General features: G+C 48.4%; 1 protein-coding gene across 3 annotated transcripts in view; it reads right to left on the reverse strand.

The window, feature by feature from the left end:
• LOC141265120 (ATP-binding cassette sub-family B member 5-like) overlaps positions 1–26001 on the reverse strand; it is a 1140380-nt gene that overhangs the window by 310759 nt on the left and 803620 nt on the right. For all 3 annotated transcript variants that reach the window (XM_073677789.1, XM_073677793.1, XM_073677790.1), the window contains one exon: positions 185–309. In XM_073677789.1, the coding sequence (XP_073533890.1) occupies positions 185–309 (125 nt within the window). The remainder of the gene's footprint in view (positions 1–184; positions 310–26001) is intronic.

Raw genomic sequence — 26001 nt, forward strand, 5'->3', positions numbered from 1 at the left:
TACCCTCAAATGAAAGCTGAAAGTCTGAACTTCAACTGCATCTGAATTGTTTTGTTTAAAATTCATTGTGGTAATGTCTAGAACCAAAATTAGAAAAATGTTGTCTCTGTCCAAATATATATGGACCTAACTGTATATACCATTTTAACAGTTTTCTATACTTAACGCTACTTGACATTTGTACCTTTGTATTTCTTTCTCCTGTCCTCCAAATGCAGTGACAGTTCGTATTGAAGAAAGGACCTCATCGGCTACAGATCCAGCTTTTGCATAAGCTGACAGCTCCTTACTAGTCAGTTTCACCATCATCTAAAATTGAGATAAAAATATTATTGCAATCATATTACATACTGAACAATCATTAACCAACAGCTTCACACCCCTGATAATAAGCAAAACTGGGATTCAGGATGAAAAATTTAAAGGGGTTATCCACTTTATCTTTGTTTTAACAAATGTGTTGGGGAATGTTGTTGAGACATCTACTAACATATAAATATTACAGGTTCTCCTTTCTAAATTACTGCCATCTTCCTCACATGGAAATCTTGTTTTCAATAGGACAAGGTTGATGCTCCTCCAGAACATACTTCAGAAAAGGGAGGTCCCCGAAACTATTGCAGCGTCTCTGCCAATACTTCTGCTAACTTGGCTGTAATGGAGCCTTTAAAGGATTCATTTCACATTGGTGAGAATGGTGACGACTTATTCCATTATGGACTGATGATTTTGTACGTTATACAAATTTATCGTTATAAAGAACCATTAGAAGTTCTCTGTTTTGTACCAGCTGTTTCTTTACATATCGAGATCTACAGCATTGAGATGACTATATAGTGGGACTTTGATGAGAGGATGCATTTATATTGAGGCAGGTCATTCTATTGAAAGGGAGGTGGAACTATCCAGTAGATGGCACTTCACAAAAGAGGAGACAGGTGCTGAACCTGTAATATCATGCATCTCATTCAATGATTACAATTCAAGAAAAATGATGGGCTTGATTCATTAAGACTAGAGATGAATGTTTCAATGTATGGTTTACGATGGTCAAATTTGCAATATTCACCTATTTAAGGGCATACACCAGGAAAGTGTTATCAATTGACCCAGAGTACAAGTACTATAATTATTATTTACATTTACATTTATTCTGTGGCACGTTACATGTGAAAAGGGTACAAGAGGAGAGAGGAGTGTGCCCACAATGGCGCACAAACAATCTACAAGGGTTGGGTGAGGGTACAGTAGGTCAGGGTACTGCTGGCCGTGCAGCGGTATGATGGAGCGAGGGTTACCGCAGATTTTATGCTTGTCAGAAGAAGTGGGTCTTCAGATTCATTTTCAAGGTTTCCATGGTAGGCTAGAGTCTGATGTGTTGGGGTGCAGAGTTACATAGTAGGGGAGATGCACGACAAATCTTCTATGCAATTGTGGCAAGCAGAGATAAGATGGAAGTAGAGAAGGGGATCTTGGAAGGATGGGAGGTTGAGTGCAGGTAAGTAATAATAATATTTATTTTTTTATATAGCGCCAACATATTCCGCAGCTCTTCACATTATCATCGCTGTCCCCATTGGGGCTCACAATCTACATTCCCTATAAGTATGTCTTTGGAGTGTGGGAGGAAACCTGAGAACCCGGAGGAAACCCACGCAAACTCAGGGAGAACATACAAACTCCTTGCAGATGTTGTTCTTGGTGGGATTTGAACACAGGACCCCAGCGCTGCAAGGCTGCAGTGCTAACCACTGAGCCACCATGCGGGAGACTAGGTCACACATGTATGGAGAAGACAGGTTTTCAATGGCTTGGTACGCCAAAGTTAGGCTTTTCAACTGACGTCTCTGGGCAACAGGGAGCTAGCTCAGGGATTGACAGAGAGAGGGGAAAGGCTGGGGAATAGCGGAGTGACAGGTGCATTAGTTGGCCAGCACAGTTTAGGATAGATTGGAGGGGTGCAAGAGTGGTCAAAGGGGGGCCACAGAGCAGGATCTTGCAGTAGTTGAGGCAGGAGAGGATGAGAGCTTGCACTGGTGTTTTTGTAGATTCATGGTTGAGGAATGTGCAGATACTGGAAATATTTTGGAGTTGGAGTCAGCAGCAAGTGGAAAGGGCTTGGATCTGACGTCTGAAGGACAGATAAGAGTGGGCAGCCATTGAATTTGATTGATAGGTCAGTTGGGGGAGTGAATAAGATGCTGGAAAGATGATGAATTCAGTTTTATCCATGTAAAGTTTTTCAAATCTAGCATAGAAGAAAGCTGAAATAGTAAGGAGGTGACATCAGGTAGAGAGAGGTTGATCTGTGCTGTGTGTCATCAGCATAGAGGTAATACTGAAAGCCGTGAGACTCTACGAGCTGTCCCAGGCTGAAGGTGAAGATGGAGAAGAGCAGGCATCCTAGAACTTAATCTTGGGGCACACCAACACATAGGGGGTGAGATGAGGAGGTGGTGTGTGAGTAGGAGACACAATGTCCGGTCGGTTAGGTATGAAGAGGTCCAAGATAAGGTCAAGTTGGTGATGCCGAGACAGCAGTACTCTTTGTAGATGAGGGCCAGAAAGAAAACGTGCTACAGTAGATGACAAGCGCTGCATCAAGTGACCTCTGCTCCTGTTCCTCCACCTTAACATCACACACAGTACAGTCCTCAGAGGTGGCATCCCAATTACCCTTGTTTTCCCCCACATCACAGCTCTCCAATCACCCAACTGACTGTGTGTAACCACAGATGGGAGAGTCTGCAGAGCTGTTCACACATTCTATTCCGGGGAATCAAGCGTCTCATAAAGCTTCACAGACTCAAGATGGGGAAAGCATGTGTAGCGATGGCCAAAATTTTTTTCAGATCCTTGCCCGGACAAAGTAGAATCTGAGCAAAATCCAAACCCTCATCAACAGACGTTAACCCCTGGAGGTGGGCATGGATGGGTTGAAGAACGAAACAAATACACACCAGAACACGGAGAACTAAACTAGTATTCAATAGGGGTTGGAAAACTAAACTACTAAACAGCTAAGGTTGGAGAAATAAACTACTACACACCAGGGGATGGAGAACTAAACCACCAGACATCAAAAGATGGAGAACCAAACTAATAGACAACAGGGTTGGAGAACTAAACTACAAAACAGCTAAGGTTGGAGAATGAAACAGATACACATCAGAACTTGGAGAACTAAAATCATAGAAAACAGGGGTTGGAGAACTAAACTAATAGACACCAGGGGTTGGAAAACTAACCTACTAAACAGCTAGGGTTGGAGAACTAAACTACAACACACCAGGGGATGGAGAACTATAACACTAGACACCAAGGTTTCACCAGACAGCAAGTGTTGGAATGCCCAAGGCTTGCGGGATCAACCTCTGTATCTTACACTTCCTCCAGTGCTTCTTCCTCCTCCACCTTCTCTAGGACCTCCACCTGCGCCCTCAACCTCTGCCTTAATGAGACACACGTTCCAACAGGAATATCCAGTGAATGGCACACAACGGTTTGGTATTGGCACCCAGTACCAGAAGTGAAGCCATCCACAATTTCCATACCTCAAGAATTTTATTTGGTAGACTGGTTGAGATAACATTACTTTCTCACAAAGAAGCTGAAGACACTGAATAGCAGTAGGGGCACGTTTCTCCAGCATGACCTGTTTGTTATTGTTAGACATCAGAGGGAGAACAGACTTGGGCTTTGCCAAGGTGCCATATTGCATCTTAAGTCTTATAGACCCTGCACTTGCAGCCTTACATTCTACAAGATGGTGGGGAAAGAGACAATAGGTCGTGGAGTTGCATTAGCTCTGGTGATGTTGAGGTAGCAGCGAGGCAATGGCAGGCTGTAGCCTGTCTTGAAGAGATGGGTTCTCAGGTTCTGTCTGAAGGATCCGACTGTGGTGGCTAATCGGACGTGTTGAGGCACAGAATTCCAGAGGATCAGGGATATTTGGTAGAAGTCCTGGAGGCGATTGGGTGAGGAACAAATAAGTGTGGACGAGAGAAGGAGGTCTTGGGAGGACCGGAGATTACATAAGGGAATATATTAAGAGATTAGTTCAGAGATTTACAGAGAAGAAATGTTATGGATGGCTTTGTAGGTCAGTGTTAGTAGTTTGAACTGGATACACTGGGCAATTGGGAGCTAGTGAAGGGATCCTATAGATTGCAATCTTATAGTAAAAAAGCAGCCATAGAGTGTCCGGGAACCTTCACACAGACTTTTCTTAGCTCCTTCTTGGCAGGGTTGAATGGGCCCACCTATGAACCGGAGACTCCTCCGATGGGCCCTGGCTTCTCCTTCAGGAGAATTCATAGCGCAAACCTTGCAGCTGCTATGGAGCTCTTGAGCGGGGGAGAAAGGTGGTCCCTCAGAATCAAATCCTCTGGTGGGCCCAATGTTCTTCAGTGTTACACTGCTTCTCGGTAACTGTTGTATTTCACTTCAGCCATATTCTTTAGCTCATTGAATGGACTGGCATAGAGGGAAACTATATCTACTCCGGCTGTCATTTCTCCCAGGAAAGTCCTCTAATGCAGCTTGTTGCATAAGCAATAACAGCCTGTTCAACATCAGCTCACACTTGTCGGTGGTGCTTCGACACACAAAGATCTTTCTTTGCACCTTGAATTTCAGGACTACAGACTTGGGCAATGGCCTACAATGTGTTTTGAGAATTAACTGGCATAAGAAAAGCCATGGTTTAGGCCACTCAAGGTCATCATTAAGCAAAACTCATACATTTATCCCAAAAACTGAGAGAAAGGTAGCATGACTTCAGACAGCCAAGACTTCTCTGTCCGCAGCAAGAGGATGACTGTCCATATTCTCCTCATCCTCCTCCTCATTATTATCCAGTCCGCGTTGAGATGAGATGAGGCTGGGCTCTGTAGTATCACCCTGGATAGTTCCTTACTCTGCCTGCAATGCCTCCTCATTAACTGTGAGCACTGAGTATTTCAGAAGACAGAGAAGCAAGATGGTGATGTTAATTATGACGTCATCTCCGCTCATCTTCTTGGTGGAGTCCTCAAAGTTTTGGAGAATGGCACAGATGTCAGACATCCATGCCCACTCAACAGCTCTTATGTGCGGAGGCTGACCTGAATTTTGACAGGCATGTTGAAGCTGATACTCAACAACTGCCCTCTGCTGCTCACAAATCCTTCCCAACATCTGCAATGTAGAGTTCCAATGGGTGGGGACATTGAAGATCAGTTGGTTAGCTGTAAGCTGCAAACGCTGCTGAAGCCCTGCCAGGGTAGTGGAAGCTGTAGCTGACTTCCTGAAATGGGCACACACGCATTGCACTTTCACAAGCAGCTTTGGCAAATCTGAGTAGGTTTTGAGAAACTGCTGAACCACTAAGTTGAGCACATTTAGTGCTCTCTCATTACTAATGTGTACCCCTGAATGGAAAACTATCAGCACCAAACAATTAAAAGTTGAAATATAGCCTGCTTTATATACCACGGTACTAAGAAAACCAATTTCGATTACATCTTGTGTACCTCTGTGACAACAATATCTGCACCAAAGAATTAATTTCACTAGAGTAGAATAGTATAATGATGACCGACAACTCTTTCACTACAGCCAACTCAACAGATGGAGACCCAACCAGGAGTGTTCACATTTCAAAAAATTATGGCCTGCCACTACTATTTCCGTGGCCGACTAATCGGAGATTAGTTCAATTTATTAGCTTTGTCATGTGTAGGAGGAAAAAATCTTTTACATGACCACAAATACAGGACCGAGGGCTGGCTGCATTGCTGAGGGAGGGCGGAGTACGATGAACCAGACAAACTGCTGCACCATTACTGAGGTGCAGGCGGAGATGTTAAGGTGGATTTAGAAACATGTGGTGTGCTCAGTGAAGCAAACACAGCAGGTATGTCTGCTTCCGTTACAGCTGACAGGCTCTCACTCAGCCTGACTGGAGCAGGTAATGAATCAGAAGTTCTGCGGTCGGATACTTGCGTGACAATACTTGGTACAGTAACAGAGGAGGAGGAAGAAGCAGCGGATGCAATTGATGGGGTGGCTGATGGTTGTTGAGGTCTACTGGTCCGCATTTTATTGCAGTGAGATTGCGGGGTAAAGCATGTTGATTGGCGCATGTGAAGGTTCATGCATGTAGAAGTCAAATTATTCCACTTTTTCCCTCTGATTTTTTCTTGCAATGTTTGCAGAAACAATCAGTTTGCTCATCCTTTGTGGTCTCAAAAAAGGCCCAGGCTAGCCAACCTTTGCCATCCCTGCGAGCTGCAGACCCGCGACCGCTGCTGGCCACAGTCTCAATTGTGGATAAGGATGCAGTGCTCATCACAATTGCATCACTCCGTGTGTGCATCATAGGCTAAAACATACCCTCCTCGTCTTCCTCCTCCCCCACCGCCTCAGAAGAGCTATTCAGTTGCATGCCTCAGGGTTCACACCAAGTGGGATCCACAACCTCAACATCATCTAATGTGTTACCCATTCCACTCTCTGACAGTCACCCTCCTCCTCTTCTTGCCCTAACAGCACAGTACAGTCCGCGTGAGCCTCGGGTATCTGAATTTCTTTATGATCACCTCCCCCCACTCAGTGGTTAATGTCTGGGGACAAGGGTCAGGAAGCTACTTGGACCCAACTTTTTTTTTCCCCCTGTATGGAGAACAATATTTGCCCGAAAAAAATTTAAGCTCAGATGTAGTCTGCTTTCTATACCAATTTTGAGCTTATCATGTCTGTGTACCCCTGTGTGGAGAAATATATCTGCACTAGTGATGAGCGAGCACTAAAATGCTCGGGTGCTCGTTGCTCGAGTTGAGCAAGTTGGAATACTCGGGTGCTCGACCCGAGCAAGGAGCCCAATGTAAGTCTATGGGAAACTCAAGCATTTTTCAGGCCACTCTCCCCAGTTGTCTGCAGAGGGCCTAAAATTGCCCAAATTGATTGGAACAGTGCTCAAATGACATGGGAACAGCATGGCTAAGACCCCTGGAAGCATTTCTGACTCCTAAGTCACTGCTGTCAACAATGTTGTCAGAGGTATTACGCCACTTTTACGGACTCAAAAAATAAAGCATACAAAAACTAAAGCATACAAAAACGAAACCAAAATGGATTTTGCTTTGAAATATGTTAAAGAACATCCTTACCAGGGTAATGACTTATAAGGCAAAATAAATAACCAAAAACAAAAATGCCCCTCCACACCTTGGGCTATGTTCACATGTAGTATTTTGGATGCGTTTTTGCACTTTTGCATTGCTTAAAACCAAGACAAATGCATTTATCGGGAAATGTCATTTTAACATTTTACAACCTTATCTGGCCATGTGGTGTGTGACACATCATCAGACACATCCTGCTTCATTTATAGGTCCATTAGGCGGCCCTTACTATTCTTATAGGGCAAGCAGTCGACCCTCGCTTTTGTTAGAGAACCATCAGCCGGCTATGCTTTGTTGTTCCCATTTTTAACGAGTGGGTCTCCTATACTGTTATTGCATATGCAGTGACTGGAAGGACTGCCAAAAATTTGGAGGAATTCCAATGCCCCTTGCAAGAGACGTAGAGGTCAGAGAGCCTCCTAAAAACAATGCTCCCATTATTAGGAAGTGGGTCTCCCAAAGTGTTTGCCTATGCAGTGAATGGAAAAGCTGCCAAAAATTTGGAGGAACTCCATTGCCCCTTGCAAGAAACGTACAGGTCAGAGAGCCTCCTAAAATAAATGTTCCCATTATTAGGAAGTGGGTCTCCCATAGTATTTGCCTATGCAGTGAATGCAAAATTTGCCAAAAATTTGGAGAAACTCCAATGCTCCTTGCAAGAGACGTAGAGGTCAGAGAGCCTCCAAAAAACAATGTTCCTATTATTAGGAAGTGAGTCTCCGATAGTGTTTGCCTATGCAGTGAGTGCAAAAGCTGCCAAAAAGTTGGAGGCACTCCAATGCCCCTGGCAAGAGACGTAGAGGTCAGAGAGCCTCCTAAAAACAATGTTCCCATTATTAGGAAGTGAGTCTCCCATAGTGTTTGCCTATGCAGTGAATGCAAAATCTGCCAAAAATTTGGAGGAACGCCAATGCCCCTTTCAAGAAACGTAGAGGTCAGAGAGCCTCCTAAAAAGAATGTTCCTATTATTAGGAATTGGGTCTCTAATATAGTTTGCCTATGCAGTGAATGCAAAAGCTGCCAAAAATTTGGAGGCACTCCAATGCCCATGGCAGGAGAAGTAGAGGGCTTCATAAAAAAATGTTCCCATTATTAGCAAGTGGGTCTCCCAAAGTGTTTGCCTATGCAGTGAATGCAAAAGCTCCCCAAAATTTGGAGGTACTCCAATGCCCCTTGGAAAAAACAGAGAGCCTCATGAAAAATGTTCCCATTATTGGGAAGTAGGTCTCTCAAAGTGTTTGTCTATGCAGTGAATGCAGAAACTGGCAAAAATTTGGAGGAACTCCAATGCCACTAGCAAGAAACGTAGAGGTCAGAGAGCCTCCTTAAAACAATGTTTCCATTATTAGGAAGTCGGTCTCCGATAGTGTTTGCCTATGCAGTGAATTCAAAAGTTGCCAAAAATTTGGAAATACTCCAATGCCCATTGTAAGAGACGTAGAGGGCCTCATGAAAAAATATTCCCATTATGGGGAAGTGGACCTCCCAAAGTGTTTGCCTATGCAGTAAATGCAAAAGCTGCCAAAAATTTGAGGAACTCCAATGCCCCTTGCAAGAAACGTAGAGGTCAGAAAGCCTCCTAAAAACAATGTTCCCATTATTAGGAAGTAGGTCTCCCATAGTGTTTGCCTATGCAGTGAAAGCAAAAGCTGCAAAAATTTGGAGGAAATTCAAAGCCCCTGGCAGGAGACGTGGAGGGCCTCATGAAAAAATGTTCCCTATTATTACGAAGTGGGTCTCCTATAGTGTTTGCCTATGCAGTGAATGCAAAAGCTGCAAAAAATTTAGAGGCACTCCAATGCCCCTGGCAGGAGACGTAGAGGGCCTCATTAAAAAATGTTCCCTATTATTACGAAGTGGGTCTCCTATAGTGTTTGCCTACGCAGTGAATGCAAAAGCTGCAAAAAATTTGAAGGAACTCCAATGCCCCTTGCAAGAGACATAGAGGTCAGAGAGCCTCCTAAAAACAATGTTCCCATTATTAGGAAGTGGGTCTCCCATAGTATTTCCCTATGCAGTGAATACAAAAGCTGCCAAAAATTTGGAGGAACTCCAATGCCTCATGCAAGAGACGTAGAGGTCAGAGAGCCTCATAAAAAAATGTTCCCATTATTAGGAAGTGGGTCTCCCATAGTGTTTGCCTATGCAGTGAATGCAAAAGCTGCCAAAAATTGGGAGGCACTCCAATGCCCCAAGCAAGAGACGTAGAGGTCAGAGAGCCTCATAAAAACAATGTTCCCATTATTATGAAGTGGGTCTCCTATAGTGTTTGCCTATGCAGTGAATGCAAAAGCTACCAAAAATTTGAAGTTACTCTAATGCCCGTTGTAAGAAACGTAGAGGGCCACATGAAAAAATGTTTCCATTATAAGGAAGTGGGTCTCCCACAGTGTTTGCCTATGCAGTGAATGCAAAAGCTGGCAAAAATTTGGAGGAACTCCAATGCCCCTTGCAAGAGAAGAAGAGGTTAGAGAGCCTCCTATAAACAATGTTCCCATTATTAGGAAATGTTTCTCCCATAGTGTTTGCCTATGCAGTGAATGCAAAAGCTGGCCAAAATTTGGAGGTTCTCCAATGCCAGTTGGAAGAAACGTAGAGAGCCTTATGAAATAATGTTCCCATTATTATAATTATTATAGGGTTTCCTATCGTGTTTGCCCTTTGCAGTGAATGCAAAAGCTGGCAAATATTTGGAGGAACTCCAATGCCCCTTGCAAGAGACGTAGAGGTTAGAGAGCCTGCTAAAAACAATGTTCCCATTATTAGGAAGTGGGTCTCCCATAGTGTTTGCCTATCCAGCGAATGCAAAAGCTGCCCAAAATTTGGAGGTACTCCAATGCCCACTGGAAGAAACGTAGAAAGCCTCCTAAGAAAAAATATTCCCATTATTATAATTATTATTATAGGGTTTCCTATTGTGTTTGCCGATGCAGTGAATGCAAAAGCAGCCAAAAATTTGGAGGAACTCCAATGCCCCTTGCAAGAGACGTAGAGGGCCTCATGAAAAAATGTTCCTATTATTAGGAAATGGATTTTCCATAGTGTTTGTGTGGCACCCCAGGGGTCTGGTCTCCACAGTAATAGCAATGTTATGTCTGAGAGCAGGTGGGAGGTCTCTTGGTCAGGAATCCTATGCATGCCACACCTCCTGCCCAGTCCTGGGAGGGGAAGAACTTCCCCTATATAAAACTGGGGCTGAGGCAGGGTTAGAGAGGGAAAGAGTACAGAGAGAAGAAGAGAAGCAGCATAGGAAAGAAAGATCAGGAGCTCAGTGGGAGCAGTGCTAAAAGGAATCAGGGGCTGGCAGCTGAAGAGCTCGCCCTGATTGAAGAGTTACCACCGGACCCGGAGTCCGAGGCTGTGGGGACTAATCCTTACCCAGCAGCAGAAACCGACCGGCAGGGGATTTCAGGTCCTCTGGCCAAGAAACCCGAAGGCACGGTCACACGCGTGGGACCAGCACCGCCGTCGTGGAGCGGAAGCCACTAGAAGGCCCCGAGTCACCGGCCATACGGGTGAGCACCACACGGTACACTCAGGGACGTGGGCTACTTTTACCCGCCTCTAGCAAGGTAGCCAGAAGAGTACAATTAGTTGGGGAGGCCTACAACTCCGCCTGGCCAGGGGAAATCCCATCTGCTCAAAGACTGACCAGGCCTCGATCGCTAGCCAGTACTCCGAGAGGGTCTATCTTTATCACCAGTAAAGACCCTGAACTACACCGCATCGTCTCTGAGTGGTTCCTGCTACCCCCATCATCCACGTCGGCTGCCCTGAGGCCATACCCCTCCCGTTGGGGGTTATACCATCTACGCTGCACAATCGCACTACCGGCCTCAGCGGTCTGCCCTGCAGCGGCAGCTCCATAGCTGCATTCAACGGGTGGCGTAGTAGTCCAACATCTACTGCTAATACTCAGCCACACAGTTTGACTCCCTGGGCACGGACCGGGTCACCGCCACGAGACTACTACCCCCAACAGGCCCGGCTCCGGGTAGTCCCCGCGTGCGCAACGCTACACCAAGTAGGCCCAGGGGCGCGTCATTTGCCTATGCAGTGAATGCGAAAGCTGCCAAAAATTTGGCGGAACTCCAATGCCCTTTGCAAGAGGCGTAGAGGTTAGAGTGCCTCCTAAAAACAATATTCCCATTATTTGGAAGTGGGTCTCCGATAGTGTTTGGCTATGCTGTGAATGCAGAAGCTGCCAAATATATGGGGGAACTCCAATGCCCCTTGCAAGAGACGTAGAGGTCAGGTAGCCTCCTAAAATCAATGTTCCCATTATTAGGAAATGGGTTTCCCATAGTGCTTGCCTATGCAGTGAATGCAAAAGCTGCCAAAAATTTGGAGGAACTCCAATGCCCCTTTCAAGAGACGTAGAGGTCAGAGAGTATCCTAAAAACAATGTTCCCATTATTAGAACGTGGGTCTCCCATAGTATTTGCCTATGCAGTGAAATCAAAAGCTGCAAAAATTTTGGAGGCACTCCAATGCCCCTTGCAAGGGACGTAGAGGTCCTCAGGAAAAAATGTTTCCTATTATTACGAAGTGGGTCTCCTATAGTGTTGGCCTATGCAGTGAATGCAAAAGCTGCAAAAAATTTGGAGCCACTCCAATGCCCCTTGCAAGATACTTAGAGGTTATAGAGCCTCCTAAAAACAATGTTGCCATTATTAGGAAATGGTTCTCCCATAGTGTTTGCCTATGCAGTGAATGAAAAAGCTGCCAAAAATTTAGAAGTACTTCAATGCCCCTTGGAAGAAACATAGAAGGCTTCATGAAAAAATGTTCCCATTATTAGGAAGTGGGTCTCCCATAGTATTTCCCTATGCAGTGAATACAAAAGCTGCCAAAAATGTGGAGGAACACCAATGCCTGATGCAAGAGACGTAGAGGTCAGAGAGCCTCCTAAAAACAATGTTCCCATTATTGGGAAGTGGATCTCCCAAAGTGTTTGCCTATGCAGTGAATGCAAAAGCTGCCAAAAATTTGGAGGAACTCCAATGCCCCTTGCAAGAAGTGTAGAAGTCAGAGAGCCTCCTAAAAATAATGTTCCCATTATTAGGAAGTGGGTCTCCGTAATGTTTGCCTATGCAGTGAATGCAAAAGCTACCAAAAATTTGGAGGCACTGCAATGCACCTTGCAAGAGATGTAGAGGTCAGAGATCCTCCTTAAAACAATCTTCCCACTATTAGGAAGTGGGTCTCCGATAGTGTTTGCCTATGCAGTGAAAGCGAAATCTGCCACACATTTGGAGGTACTCCAATGCCCCTTGCAAGAGTCGTAGAGAGCCTCAAGAAAAGATGTTCCCATTATTAGGAAGTGTGTTTCCTATAGTGTTTGCCTATGCAGTGAATGCAAAAGCTGCCAAAAATTTGGAGGAACTCCAATGCCCCTTGCAAGACACGTAGAGGTCAGAGAGCCTCCTAAAAACAATGTTGCCTTTATTAGGAAGTGGGTCTCCCATAGTGTTTGCCTATTCAGTGAATGCAAAAGCTGCCAAAAATTTGGAGGAACTCTAATGCCCTTTGCAACAGACGTAGAGGTAGAAGAGCCTCATAAAAACAATGTTGCCATTATTTGGAAGTGGGTCTCCAATTGTGTTTACCTATGCACTGAATGCAAATGCTACCAAAAATTTGGAGGAACTCCAATGCCCCTTGCAAGAGACGTAAAGGTCAGAGAGCCTCCTAAAAGAAATGTTCCCCTTATTACTAAGTGGGTCTCCCAAAGTGTTTGCCTATGCAGTGAATGCAAAAGCTGCCAAAAATTTGGAGGTACTCCAATGCCCTTTGGAAGAGACGTAGAGGGCCTCATGAAAAAATGTTCCTATTATTGTGAAGTGGGTCTCCCAAAAGTGTTTGCCTATGCAATGAATGCAAAAGCTGCCAAAAATATGGAGAAACTCAAATGCCCCTAGCAAGAGACGTAGAGGTCAGAGAGCCTCCTAAAAACAATGTTCCCATTATTAGGAAGTGGGTCTCCGATAGTGTTCGCGTATGCAGTGAATGCAAAAGCTGCCAAAAATTTGGAGGCACTTCAATGCCCCTTGCGGGAAATGTAGAGGGCAGTGAGCCTCCTAAAAATAATGTTCCCATTATTATGAAGTGGGTCTCTTATTTTGTTTGCCTATGCAGTGAATGCAAAAGCTGCCAAAAATTTGGAGGAACTCCAATGACCCTTGCAAGAGATGTAGAGGTCAGTGAGCCTCCTAAAAACAATGTTCCTATTATTAGGAAGTGGGTCTCCCATAGTGTTTGCCTATGCAGTGAGTGCAAAAGCTGCCAAAAATATGGAGGAACTCAAATGCCCATAGCGAGAGACGTAGAGGTCAGACAGCCTCCTAAAAACAATCTTTCCTTTATTAGGAAGTGGGTCTCCAATAGTGTTTGCCTATGCAGTGAATGCAAAAGCTGCCAGAAATTTGGAGGAGCTCCAATGCCCCTTGAAAGAGATATAGAGGTTAGAGAGCCTCCTAAAAACAATGTTCCCATTATGAGGAAATGGGTCTGCGATAGTGTTTGCCTATGCAGTGAATGCAAAAACCTGCCAAATTTGTGGAGGCCCTCCAATGCCCCTTGCAAGAGACGTAGAGGGCCTCATAAAAAAATGTTTCCATTACTAGGAAGTTGGTCTCCCACAGTGTTTGCCTATGCAGTAAATGCAAAAGCTGGCAAAAATTTGGAGGAACTCCAATGCCCCCTGCAAGAAATGTAGAGAAAAGTGAGCCTCCTAAAAACAACGTTCCCATAATTAGGAAGTGGGTCTCCCATAGTGTTTGCCTATGCTGTGAATGCAAAAGCTGGCAAAAATTTGGGGTAACTCCAATGCCCCTGCAAGAGATATAGAAGTCAGAGAGCCTCCTAAAATCAATGTTCCCATTATTAGGAAGTGGGTTTCCCATAGTGTTTGCCTATGCAGTGAATGCAAAAGCTGTCAAAAATTTGGAGGAACTCCAATGCCCCTTTCAAGAGACGTAGAGGTCAGAGAGTATCCTAAAAACAATGTTCCTGTCATGGGGACGGTTGCAAACAAACTTTATTATAATGGAAAGCAACCGACCCCGGGGTCCGCAATGCAGCCTGGTGGACTGCGGCCGAACACCTTCCGGGTGAGAAGGAAAACAACCAACTTAAATATAAACCCTTCCGTGTTACAGCACACAGGAATGGGTATAGCGTTTCGCTCTATCTCCGTTAAATGCATGGGAGATGTGCGACCGGGGAAGTAGCTGTAGCCCTGTTAACTGCACAGGGGCTACGCAGTAGGCTCTATGGTGCGGGTGTGATACCCGACGGGTATACGTGCTCTCTGCCGGCGTGCTACCGGACTGAGGAGGCTCGGTCCACGTGGCGGTACCGGGAATACGGCGTCTGCAGACGACTCGGGGTGTATGGCGACCCCCTTGTCAGAGCCAGACCGCCAGGCGAAGCTACCTGCCTATTTCCACTAACCTGCCTATTTCCACTAGACCTGCCTATTTCAACTACAGCTCACGGGGAGCTCAAAAGCCCAAGCATACACACCACACCACCACTGCTCAAAGATCAGAGCGCGCCGCCATGTTTGTGGACGGGCCTTTTAACGACTAAGCCCTGCCCACCGTCGCACCATTGGTGACGCCACCCGTGAACCAATCAGGCAGTGCCAGGTCACCGGATCAGGTGGTTGCCAAACCACCAATCACAGTCCGCCAGGTCACAGGCATGCTCAGTGCGGCGCCTCTCAGACTTAGGCTGCAGTAGCCAAGTCTCCCTCCGCAACCTGTGCTTCATGTTGCTAGGCACAAATACACAAGATACCACTTGTACATCTCGTGGATTAGCTAGGCGTTGGGACCGACGGCGATGCTGTGCCGCATCAGCCCTGGCTGGACCAGAAAGGGAGACCACAGAATCCACTGATGACTCAGAGCCCATTTCTGATCCAGCAAGCACCCGGCGCCTAACATTATCCCCCCTTCTAACCACCCCCTCATCTTGACGCTCATATTCCTCAATGAGCAGGGGGGCATGAATGTGGTCCACTTGCTCCCCAGAGCGATCCTCGGATCTATGACCTCTCCAGTGTACGAGATAAAAAATTTTCCCCCGAACCATCTTAGACCCCACAATTGCCTGTACCTCGAAATCATCACCCCTGGTGTCTGGAGCAGGTTGGGGTTCTGAAAATTTTGACAGACGAAGCGGCTTGAGAAGCGACACATGAAAGGTGTCGTGAATCCTCATGTGTCGAGGTAACTGGGCCAGGATTCTGAAAGGACCAATAAAACGGGGGGCAAACTTAGCGGACTCCCCGCGTACTCTGATGTTGCAAGCCGCGAGCCACACTCTGTCGCCCGGGGAGAATACGGGGGCTGGACGGCGATGAGTGTCAGCCGACTCTCTCATCCAATTCTTGGAAGCCAAAATAGCCTCATGGGAATGATCTCAAACCTCCCGCGCCTTCAGAGCCCAATCTCTGACCCCAGGTTCCACAGAGGAAACCGGCATAGGAACCGGGACTCGCGGATGTTGGCCATTATTTAGGAGAAACGGAGACTGACCCGTGGAATCCTCCACTGCGTCTTTTAAGGCAAACTCTGCCCAGGGGAGCAATATTGACCAGTCATTCTGGTTGGCCGAAACAAAATGGCGCAAGTTTGTCACCAGCGTCTGGTTAGTGCGTTCCACCAGACCATTGGTCTCCGGGTGATAGGCAGTGGAAAGATTCAGTTCAATGCTGAGCAAATTACACAATTCTTTCCAAAACCGGGAGGAAAACTGTGGTCACCGGTCACAGACAATCCTATCAGGCATTCCGTGGAGACGGAAAACGTGACGAATGAACAGTGATGCCAGAACCCAGGAGGAAGGAACCCTAGGCAGAGGGACCGGGTGAACCATCTTAGAGAAATGGTCGGACACCACCCATATGGTCGTGTTTCCCCGGGACTTAGGCAACTCAACAATAAAATCCATCCCAACCAGGTCCCAAGGTCTATCCGCCACGGGTAACGGATGAAGAAGACCAGCCGGCCTCTCACGGGACGATTTATTTCTCGCACAGGAGACACACGCTTGGACATATTCCTTAACGTCCTGGGATAACCGGGGCCACCAATACGACCGCTGGAGAAGCTCTGTGGTACGCTTAACCCCAAAATAACCTCCGATCTTAGAGGCATGTGCCCAGGACAGTACCTCGTTCTGTAAATTTGGAGGAACGAACGTCCTCCCGGGAGGAACCTGGTTTAGGGACACTGGAGCCACCATCCGCATACACTCTGGCAGAACAATAAGCCTTGGCTCGTCCTCGTACTCAGCTGTATCCATAGACCAGGACAAAGCATCCGCCCGAGGGTTCTTTTCTCCTTTTAAAAAATGAATGGAAAAATTGAATCGGGAAAAGAAAAGAGACCACCTGGCCTGCCTCGGGTTAAGACGCTGCGCCGTCTGTTGGTACGAAAGGTTTTTATGATCGGAATATACCACGAAAGGATGTTTAGCTCCCTCCAAGAGGTACCTCCATTCCGAAAAAAAAGCCATCTTAATAGCAAGCAATTCTTTGTCACCAATCGCATAATTCTTCTCTGCTGGAGAGAAGGTCTTGGAGAAGAAAAATCATGGTCTTGTCCGACCCTGTTCATTCTTTTGGGAGAGAACCGCTCCTGCTCCGACAGAGGAGGCATCGACCTCCAGGAAGAATGGCTTGTCCACATCCGGGCGATGGAGAATGGGAGCTCTAGCAAAGTAGGATTTAATCTCCCGGAACGCCTCGGATGTCTCCTGAGACCAGTTCTTGGGATTGGCACCCTTCCGGGTTAAAGCGGCTAAGGGAGCCACCAGAGTGGAAAAATGTGGTATGAACTGCCAGTAGTAGTTAATAAAGCCCATGAAGCGTTGTACCACTTTAAGGGAATGAGGCTCCTGCCAGTTCTGTACCGCCACCAACTTTTGTAGATCCATAGCCAATCCCTTACTGGATACGATGTAGCCCAGGAACGGTAACGACTCTCGTTCAAACTGACACTTCTCCAGCTTACAGTACAACGAATTAACTCGCAATCGTTCGAAAACCCTGCGGACATCCTCTCGGTGTGTGGAGAGGTCCGGGGAAAAAATAAGGATATCATCAAGATAGACTACCACGGAAGATAGCAGCAAATCCCGAAAAATATCGTTGACAAAATCTTGAAAAACCGCAGGGGCATTGCATAACCCGAAAGGCATGACGAGATACTCGTAATGGCCATCACGAGTGTTAAAGGCTGTTTTCCATTCGTCGCCCTCACGGATTCGTACCAGATTATATGCCCCTCACAATTCCAGTTTAGTGAAGATATGAGCCCCTCGCAACCTGTCAAATAGCTCAGAAATAAGGGGCAGAGGGTATTTATTCTTGATGGTGATGGCATTTCGTCCTCTGTAATCAATGCAGGGACGCAAATCACCCCTTTCTTCTGGACGAAGAAAAACCCCGCTCCCGCAGGGGAGACCGATTTTCTGATAAAACCTCGGGCCAGATTCTCTTTGATATAGTCAGACATGGCCTGGGTTTTGGGTACAGACAGAGGGTAGACCCTATCGCAAGGGGGCTCAGTACCGGGAACCAGGTCAATAGGACAGTCATACGGTCGGTGGGAAGGTAAAGTTTCTGCAGCCTTTTTAGAAAAGATAGAAAGTTCCGATATTGTACAGGCAGAACGGACAAGTCGGGAGAAGGCTCTGAGACTTCCCCCCGAGTGGCTGTAACCATACACTGGGGCACACAATCTTTACCCCAGGAAGAAATTCTCCCTGTACTCCAGTCAATGTGTGGAGAGTGACGGCATAGCCAAGGAAGATCCAATAGCATCTCATCTAATCCCCCGGGGATAATAAGGAAGGAGATAACCTCCCGGTGACCCTGAGGAAACGACATGGTGAGGGGAACAGACTGGTGAGTGATTTGTGTATCCAGCACAGAACCATTGACCACCCTGATGTTCATTGACCTAGACAGTAACTCCATAGGAATGGCATGCCTCTGGGCAAATGCTGAAGACAAAAAATTGCCATCAGCTCCAGAATCCACCCACGCCTTGGCAGTAACCATGGTTGTTCCAAAGGACAAAGTCACCTCATAAAGTAATTTGGAGGACGAAACCCCTGAATCTAACACACCCCCTCCAAAGGTGGTTAGACACCCTCGTTTCCCGACTGCTTGGAAACCTTATTAACGGGGTACTCCAAGGGATGTGCAGGTCGGGAACGAGGGGGCTTAGACTTAGTCCGGGATATGTCCATAGCCTCAGGCTCTGGGTCGGGAACCGTAGGTTTGGAGATAGGCCTATAGAAAGCGGGTGCCAACTGGAACCGAGGTCTGGAAACCTCCAGCTCTAACTTGCGTTCTGCATGACGCAGATCTATTCGGTCAGCAAGTGTTATTAACTCTGCCAGAGAGGTTGGAATATCCCTGGTAGCTAGAGCATCTTTAATATGCCCAGCCAGCCCCCTCTAAAACACCCGGATTAACGACTGCTCAGCCCAATCCAGTTCAGCCGCAAAGGTTCTGAACTGGATGGCATAGTGACTGGCGGTGCCCGAACCCTGGATCAACGCAAGAAGCTTGAGAGCCGTATCATGCGTGACCTGAGGCCCCAGGAAAACACTCTTTAGGGTTTTAAGGAAAAGACCCACATTGGCCACTGCCGGGTCATTCCGCTCCCATAGAGGAGTAGCCCACTCCAGAGCCCTGTGAGAGAGTAACGAGATGACATATCCCACTTTGGCTCTATCGGAGGAGAACCGTGCCTCCATCATCTCCAAGTGAATGGAGCATACATGATACTGTTATGGGGACGGTTGCAAACAAACTCTATTATAATGGAAAGCAACCGACCCCGGGGTCCGCAATGCAGCCTGGTGGACTGCGGCCGAACACCTTCCGGGTGAGAAGGACACCAACCAACTTAAAATATAAACCCTTCCGTGTTACAGCACACAGGAATGGGTATAGCGGTTCGTTCTATCTCTGTTAAATGCATGGGAGATGTGCGACCGGGGAAGTAGCTGTAGCCCTGTTAACTACACAGGGGCTAGGGTGCGGGTGTGATACCCACCGGGTATACGTGCTCTCAGCCGTAGTGCTACCGGACTGAGGAGGCTCGGTCCACGGACCACCACTGCTCAAAGATCAGAGCGCGCTGCCATGTTTGTGGGCGGGCCTTTTAAAGACTAAGCCCTTCCCACCATCGCACCATTGGTGACGCCACCCGTGAACCAATCAGGCAGTGCCAGGTCACCGGATCAGGTGGTTGCCAAACCACCAATCACGGTCCGCCAGGTCACGGGCATGCTCAGTGCGGCGAATCTCGGACTTAGGCTGCAGTAGCCTAGTCTCCCTCCGCAACCTGTGCTTCATGTTGCTAGGCACAAATACACGAGATACCACTTGTACATCTCGTGCATTGGCTAGGCATTGGGACCGACGGCGATGCTGTGCAACATCAGCTCCAGCTGAACCTGAATGGGAGACCACAGAATCCACTGATGACTAAAAACCTATTTGGGATCCAGCAAGCGCCCGGCGCCTAACAGTTCCCATTATTAGAAAGTGGGTATCCTATAGTGTTTGCCTATGCAGTGAATGCAAAAGCTGCCAAAAATATGGAGGAACTCCAATGCCCCTAGCAAGAGACATAGAGGTCAGAGAGCATCCTAAAAGCAATGCTCCCATCATTAGGAAGCGGATCTCTGATAGTGTTTGCCTATGCAGTGAATGCAAAAGCTGCCAAAAATTTGGAGGCACTCCAATTCCCCTTGCAAGTGACGTAGAGGGCCTTATGAAAAAATGTTTCCATTATTAGGAAGTGGGTCTCCCATAGTGTTTGCCTATACAGTGAAAGCAAAAGCAGCCAAAAATTTGGAGGAACTCCAATTCCTATTGCAAGAGACGTAGAGAGCCTCCTAAGAAAAAACGTTCCCATCATTATTATTATTATAGGGTTTCTTATCGTGTTTGCCTATGTAGTGAATACAAAAGCTGCCAAAAATTTGGAGGAATTCCAATGCACCTTGCAAGAGACGAAGAGGTTAGAGAGCCTCCTAAAAATAATACTCACATTATTAGGAAGTTGGTCTCCCATAGTGTTTGCCTATGCAGTGAATGCAAAAGCTGCCAAAAATTTGGAGGAACTCCAATGCCCCTTGCAAGTGACATAGAGGTCATTGAGCCTCCTAAAAACAATTTTCCCATTATTAGGAAGTGGGTCTCCGATACTGTTTGCCTATGCAGTGAATGCAAAAGACGAAGAGGGCCTCAAGAAAAAATGTTTCCATTATTAGGAAGTGGGTCTCCCACAGTGTTTGCCTATGCATTGAATGTAAAAGCTGGCAAAAATTTGGAGGAACTCCAAAGCCCCTTGCGAGAAATGTAGAGAGTAGTGAGCCTCCTAAAAACAATGTTCCCATTATTAGGAAGTGGGTCTCCCATAGTGTTTGCCTATCCAGCGAATGCAAAAACTGCCAAAAATTCGGAGGAACTTCAATGCCCCTTGCAAGAGATATAGAGGTTAGAGAGCCTCCTAAAAACAATATTCCATTATTAGGAAGTGGGTTTTCCATAGTGTTTGCCTATGCAGTGAATGCGAAAGCTGCCAAAAATTTGGAGGTACTCCAATGCCCCTTGGAAGAGACGTAGAGGGCCTCATGAAAAAATGTTCCCATTATGAGGAAGTGCATCTGTGGCACCCCCGGGGTCTGGTTTTCCACAGTAATGTAATGTTATGTCTGAGAGCAGGTGGGAGGTCCTTTGGTCAGGGATCCTGTGCATGCCACACCTCCTGCCCAGTCTTGGGAGGGGAAGAACTTCCCCTGTATAAACCCGGGGCTGAGGCAGGGTGAGTCAGACAAGTGGAGTAGAGACAAGAAGCAGCATAGGAAACAGCAGAGTTACAAGGAGTCAGGGGCTGGCAGCCGCAGAGCTCGCCCTGACTAAGAAGACTTCTTTCCGGACCCGGAGTCCGAGGCTGTGGGGACTAACTCCTACCCAGCAGCAGAATCCGTCAGGCAGGGGATTTCAGGTCCTCTGGCCCAGAAGCCCGAAGGCACGGTCACACGCGTGGGACCAGCACCGCCATCGTGGAGCGGAAGCCATTAGAAGGCCCCGAGTCACCGGCCATACGGGTGAGCACCACACGGTACACTCAGGGACGTGGGCTACTTACATCAGCTTCTAGCAAGGTAGCCAGAAGAGTACAGTCAGTTTGGGAGGCCTACAACTACGCCTGGCCAGGGGAGATCCCATCTGCTCAAGGACTGACCAGGCCCCGTTCGCTAGCAAGTACTCCGGGAGGGTCTATCATTGTCACCAGTAAAGACCCTGAACTACACCGTACCGTCTCTGAGTGGTTCCTGCTACCCCCATCATCCACGTCGGCTGCCCTGAGACCATACCCCTCCCGTTGGGGGTTATACTATCACGCTGCATAATCCTACCATCGGCCTCAGCGGTCTGCCCTGCAGCAGCAGCTCCCTGGCTGCACTCAACGGGTGGCGTAGTCATCAACTATTTACTACTAGTAGACTGCCGTCCAGTTTGACTCCCTGGGCACGGACCGGGTCACCGCCACGAGACTACAACCCTCCACGGATCCGGCTCCGGGTAAGCTCCCGCGTGCGCACCGCAGCGCGACACAGGCCCAGGGGCGCGTCAACTTTGGCGTAGTCGGCAGGATTTCGTGCCCGCAACCACCGGGTACTGCGTGCCTGAAAAGCAAAGACTGTTCAAACTTACCAGTGGTGAAGATTCCCGCTATCCGTGGAGGTTTCCCGCCATCCGGCGCCATCTTCTACCTTCTTCCCGCCATCCGCGAAGTTTTCCCGCCATCCGGCGCCATCTTCGACCTTCTTCCCGCCATCCGTGGAGTTTTCCCGCCATTGGACGCCATCTTGAGGACGCCGCGCGGGAAGAAGAGGGGCGTGGACTCCGAAAGCGCGCGAGAACTGAAGCCCCGCCTCACGTCCGGACGTTGCGTAAGGTCCTGGAAGGAGCCCAGCAGACGCCGACGTCACAGGAGCGTGACGGAAGGTCCTCAACCCTGACGATCCACTGCGGAGCCGCGGCCTACGGAAGAGGATCATCGCAAGGTAGGCCACGGTCCACTAGGGGGGAGGAAGATGTCGGATACGGAGGAGAGCTTCACTGCCTCAACCCCCGCCAGCGCTACCGCTGCTGCAGTTATGCCCTTCACCATGCCCTATATCCCGGGAGCAGCTTGGCTACCCCAGTACTCAGGGGAGTCACATACCCTGCATGACTTTAGAGAAAAGCTGGATAGCCTCTTCCAGGTGTACCCCCTCACAGAAGAGCAAAAAGTGAGCATCCTGGTGGCCCAACTAACAGGGGCAGCCAAAAGGGAAGTAAAATCCTGGCCACCTGGGAGGAAGACTGTCGCAGGGATACTAACCCGGCTGAAGGACACCTTTGATACCCGCACCTCAGCCGAGATTAAGCTTAGATTCTACGGGTGCAAGCAGCGAGCGCATGAGAGTATAAGGGACTATGCACTAAACCTACAAGAGGCCCTGAGGGCCATAAAGCAGACCGACCCTGATGGGGTGGGAAACGAGGACAGGCTGTTGACTGAACAATTTATAGAGGGTTTATATTGCAATGCCCACCGAACCCAGTTGCGGGCAATGGCCTTACAGGATCCCCATCTGGACTTTGCACAGTTCAAGGACAGAGCCATCCGGGTGCTCCGAGAACCGGCACCAGGTGGCGTTGTGACCCACAGACGCCCCACTACCACTTACTACCAGGAGGCGGCGCCCTTGTCAGCAGGGCCTGTGGGAGCTGATGCGCAGGCTTTGGACAATGACCCGGCTCCAGACCTACACCATCAGGTCCAAGAGCTAGCTAAGAGCGTTGCTGCGCTAACCCGAACTGTGCAGTCTTTACAGGTTTCCACCCCAGGGAAGATCCAGCTGGCATCCGGACCGGAGGACATCCCGTGGCGTCGACCAAGGAGGACCCCACCGGCCAGAGGAAGACCCAGTGACCGATACAGTGAGGACGGACGACCCATCTGCCGCCGCTGCAATCAACCCGGACATATGGCAAGGTACTGTTCTTTAAACGGGCACAACCTGGGGTAGAGGGCCAACCCCCAGGAAAAAGATCACCAGGCCCATCGAACTGGCGCGACAGATATGTGGGAGGACGTCCAGTCTTGCCTGTGGTACTGGATGGCATTCCCATGAGTGCCCTACTGGACACCGGGTCACAGGTCACCACCATCCCGTACGTGCTCTTCAAGCAGTACTGGAATGACTCGGATATTACCCGCTACCCCGACGACGACTTGAGTATCATCGCCAGCAATGGTCAGCCCGTGCCACAGATCGGATTTAAAGAGGTGACCATCAAAATTGGTAGAGTCGAACTGGCCGCACAGGGACTGATCATTGTAGATATTGATAAACATGAGAGTCACCCAAAAATAACTCTAGGAACTAATGTAATTGAAAATTGTCTTGCAGAGGTGATTTTCCTTTTACAGCAGGTTGCCAAGAATGCCAGCTCCGGCGAGCAGCGGGTGCTCCAGAAAGAGATCCGGGCACTGATGCAACGGCAACAAGTGGAACTCTCCGGCGGTGAGATTGGTAGCGTAAGAATGTGTGACCCTTTTCCTATTGCCATGCCCCCAAAAAGTGAAATGATGATTTGGTGCCGGGCAGCTATTGGTCTGAGAGGTAGAGATTACCAGGCAATGGTAGAACCAGTTTACTCAGACAGTAGGCCCACCATTTTGACAGCACGGGGGGTCGTCAATGTACGCCATGGGAGGGTGCCCGTTCGCATAATAAATATCGGGGAGAGGGAAGTGTACCTGCCCCGGTATGCCACGCTAGCCAAATTATATATCACTAATCAAAATTCTATACAATCTGTGGAACCCTTGCCTCCATCTCACCCGGAGGAAGGTAACGGCTCTAAGAAAGACATGGAGGACTGGTGTCAGCAACTACATCTGGGTACTGACTCCACTCCCTCACATCAGAAACAAGGAGTCTATCGGGTGGTTCAAGAGTATGAGAGAGTGTTTAGTAAACACCCGTTAGACTTCGGGCGAGTCAAGGGGGTAGAACATCGCATCCCCACGGGAGATCATCCTCCCATAAAAGAGAGGTATCGACCCGTACCCCCTGCACATTACCAACACGCCAAGGGGATGCTTAGAGACATGAAGGAGGCTGGGGTAATCCGGGATAGTTGTAGCCCCTGGGCAGCCCCATTAGTTTTAGTCAAAAAGAAAGACAACACCATGAGGATGTGTGTAGATTACCGGAAAATCAACCGTATCACACACAAGGATGCGTACCCCTTACCAAGGATAGAGGAGTCATTGGCTGCTTTAAGATCTGCTAACTTCTTCTCTACCTTGGATCTCACTAGCGGGTACTGGCAGGTTCCTGTAGCAGAGGCGGACCGGGAGAAGACCGCATTCACCACCCCGATGGGACTTAGCGAGTTCACCTGCATGCCGTTCGGACTCTGCAACGCACCAGGAACCTTCCAACGCCTAATGGAGTGTTGTCTGGGCCACAGAAACTTCGAGACGGTCCTGTTGTACCTGGACGATGTCATCGTATATTCCAAGACGTATGAGGACCACCTGAAACACCTGGCGGAAGTGTTCGAGGCTCTGGCGAGTTACGGCCTAAAGGTGAAACCCTCCAAGTGTCACCTCCTGAAACCAAAGGTGCAGTACCTGGGACACGTAGTGAGCGCTGACGGAGTGGCTCCCGACCCTGATAAAATCACCGCAATTAAGGAATGGCCAAGCCCCTCCAGCGTAAAAGAAGTGCGGCAGTTCCTCGGGTTGGTAGGCTACTACCGAAGGTTTATTCCCAGTTTCACCAAAAAGGCAGCACCTATGCAGGACCTCCTGATAGGCCAGTCCCGGAAGGCCAAGAACCAGAAGCCGCCCTTCAAATGGGAAGAGCTGGAAGAAGAGTCCTTCCGCCAGCTGAAGATGGCCCTCACGGGGGACGAAATCCTGGCGTACCCGGATTATAGCCAGCCCTTTATCCTCTACACCGACGCCAGTAACATCGGGCTAGGAGCCGTACTGTCCCAGATCCAGCAGGGGAAGGAACGAGTAATCGCCTACGCCAGCCGAAAACTGCGACCCACCGAAAGGAACCCCGAGAATTACAGCTCATTTAAGTTAGAGTTCCTGGCCGTAGTATGGGCAATCACTGAGCGCTTTAAGCATTACCTCGCTTCTTCCCGGTTCACCGTGTACACGGATAACAACCCGCTGACACACCTGGACACGGCAAGAATCGGTGCCCTGGAGCAGAGGTGGATGGCCCGTCTGTCCAACTACGAGTTCACAATTAAATACCGGGCAGGACGCTCCAATACCAACGCGGACGCCCTGTCCAGGATGCCCAACCTGCCGGACGGAGGAGAAGATCTGGAGGGACTGGAAGAAGTTGAACTCCCTGCGTTCCACCGTCATGGGACTATTCAGTATTCCCACCGGGTAAGGAGTAAGCAGGCTGCTACGTTGAACCCCTTACCCCACTACAACTGGGCGGAAACGCAAGACAGCGACCCTGCCGTCCGACTGGTGAAGGAGATGCTGACTCAGCCGGAGGCTCGCCTTGAACCAGACGCTCCGGAGGAAGCCAAACAACTATGGGCAGAGAAGAGTCGACTGTTCCTTTACAAAGGGAAGTTGTGCCGCAGAATGGTTAACTCCCGGACGCATGAATTACTCTGGCAAGTAGTGGTGCCACGAAGAGACGCAGCCATGGTGATGGAGGCATACCACGACGGAGCTGGACACTTTGGGTGGAA

This window comes from Phyllobates terribilis, unplaced genomic scaffold, assembly GCF_046119375.1.
Source record: "Phyllobates terribilis strain yellow unplaced genomic scaffold, ASM4611937v1 Scaffold_4__5_contigs__length_816908805, whole genome shotgun sequence".
NCBI classification, from domain to species: Eukaryota; Metazoa; Chordata; class Amphibia; order Anura; family Dendrobatidae; genus Phyllobates; species Phyllobates terribilis.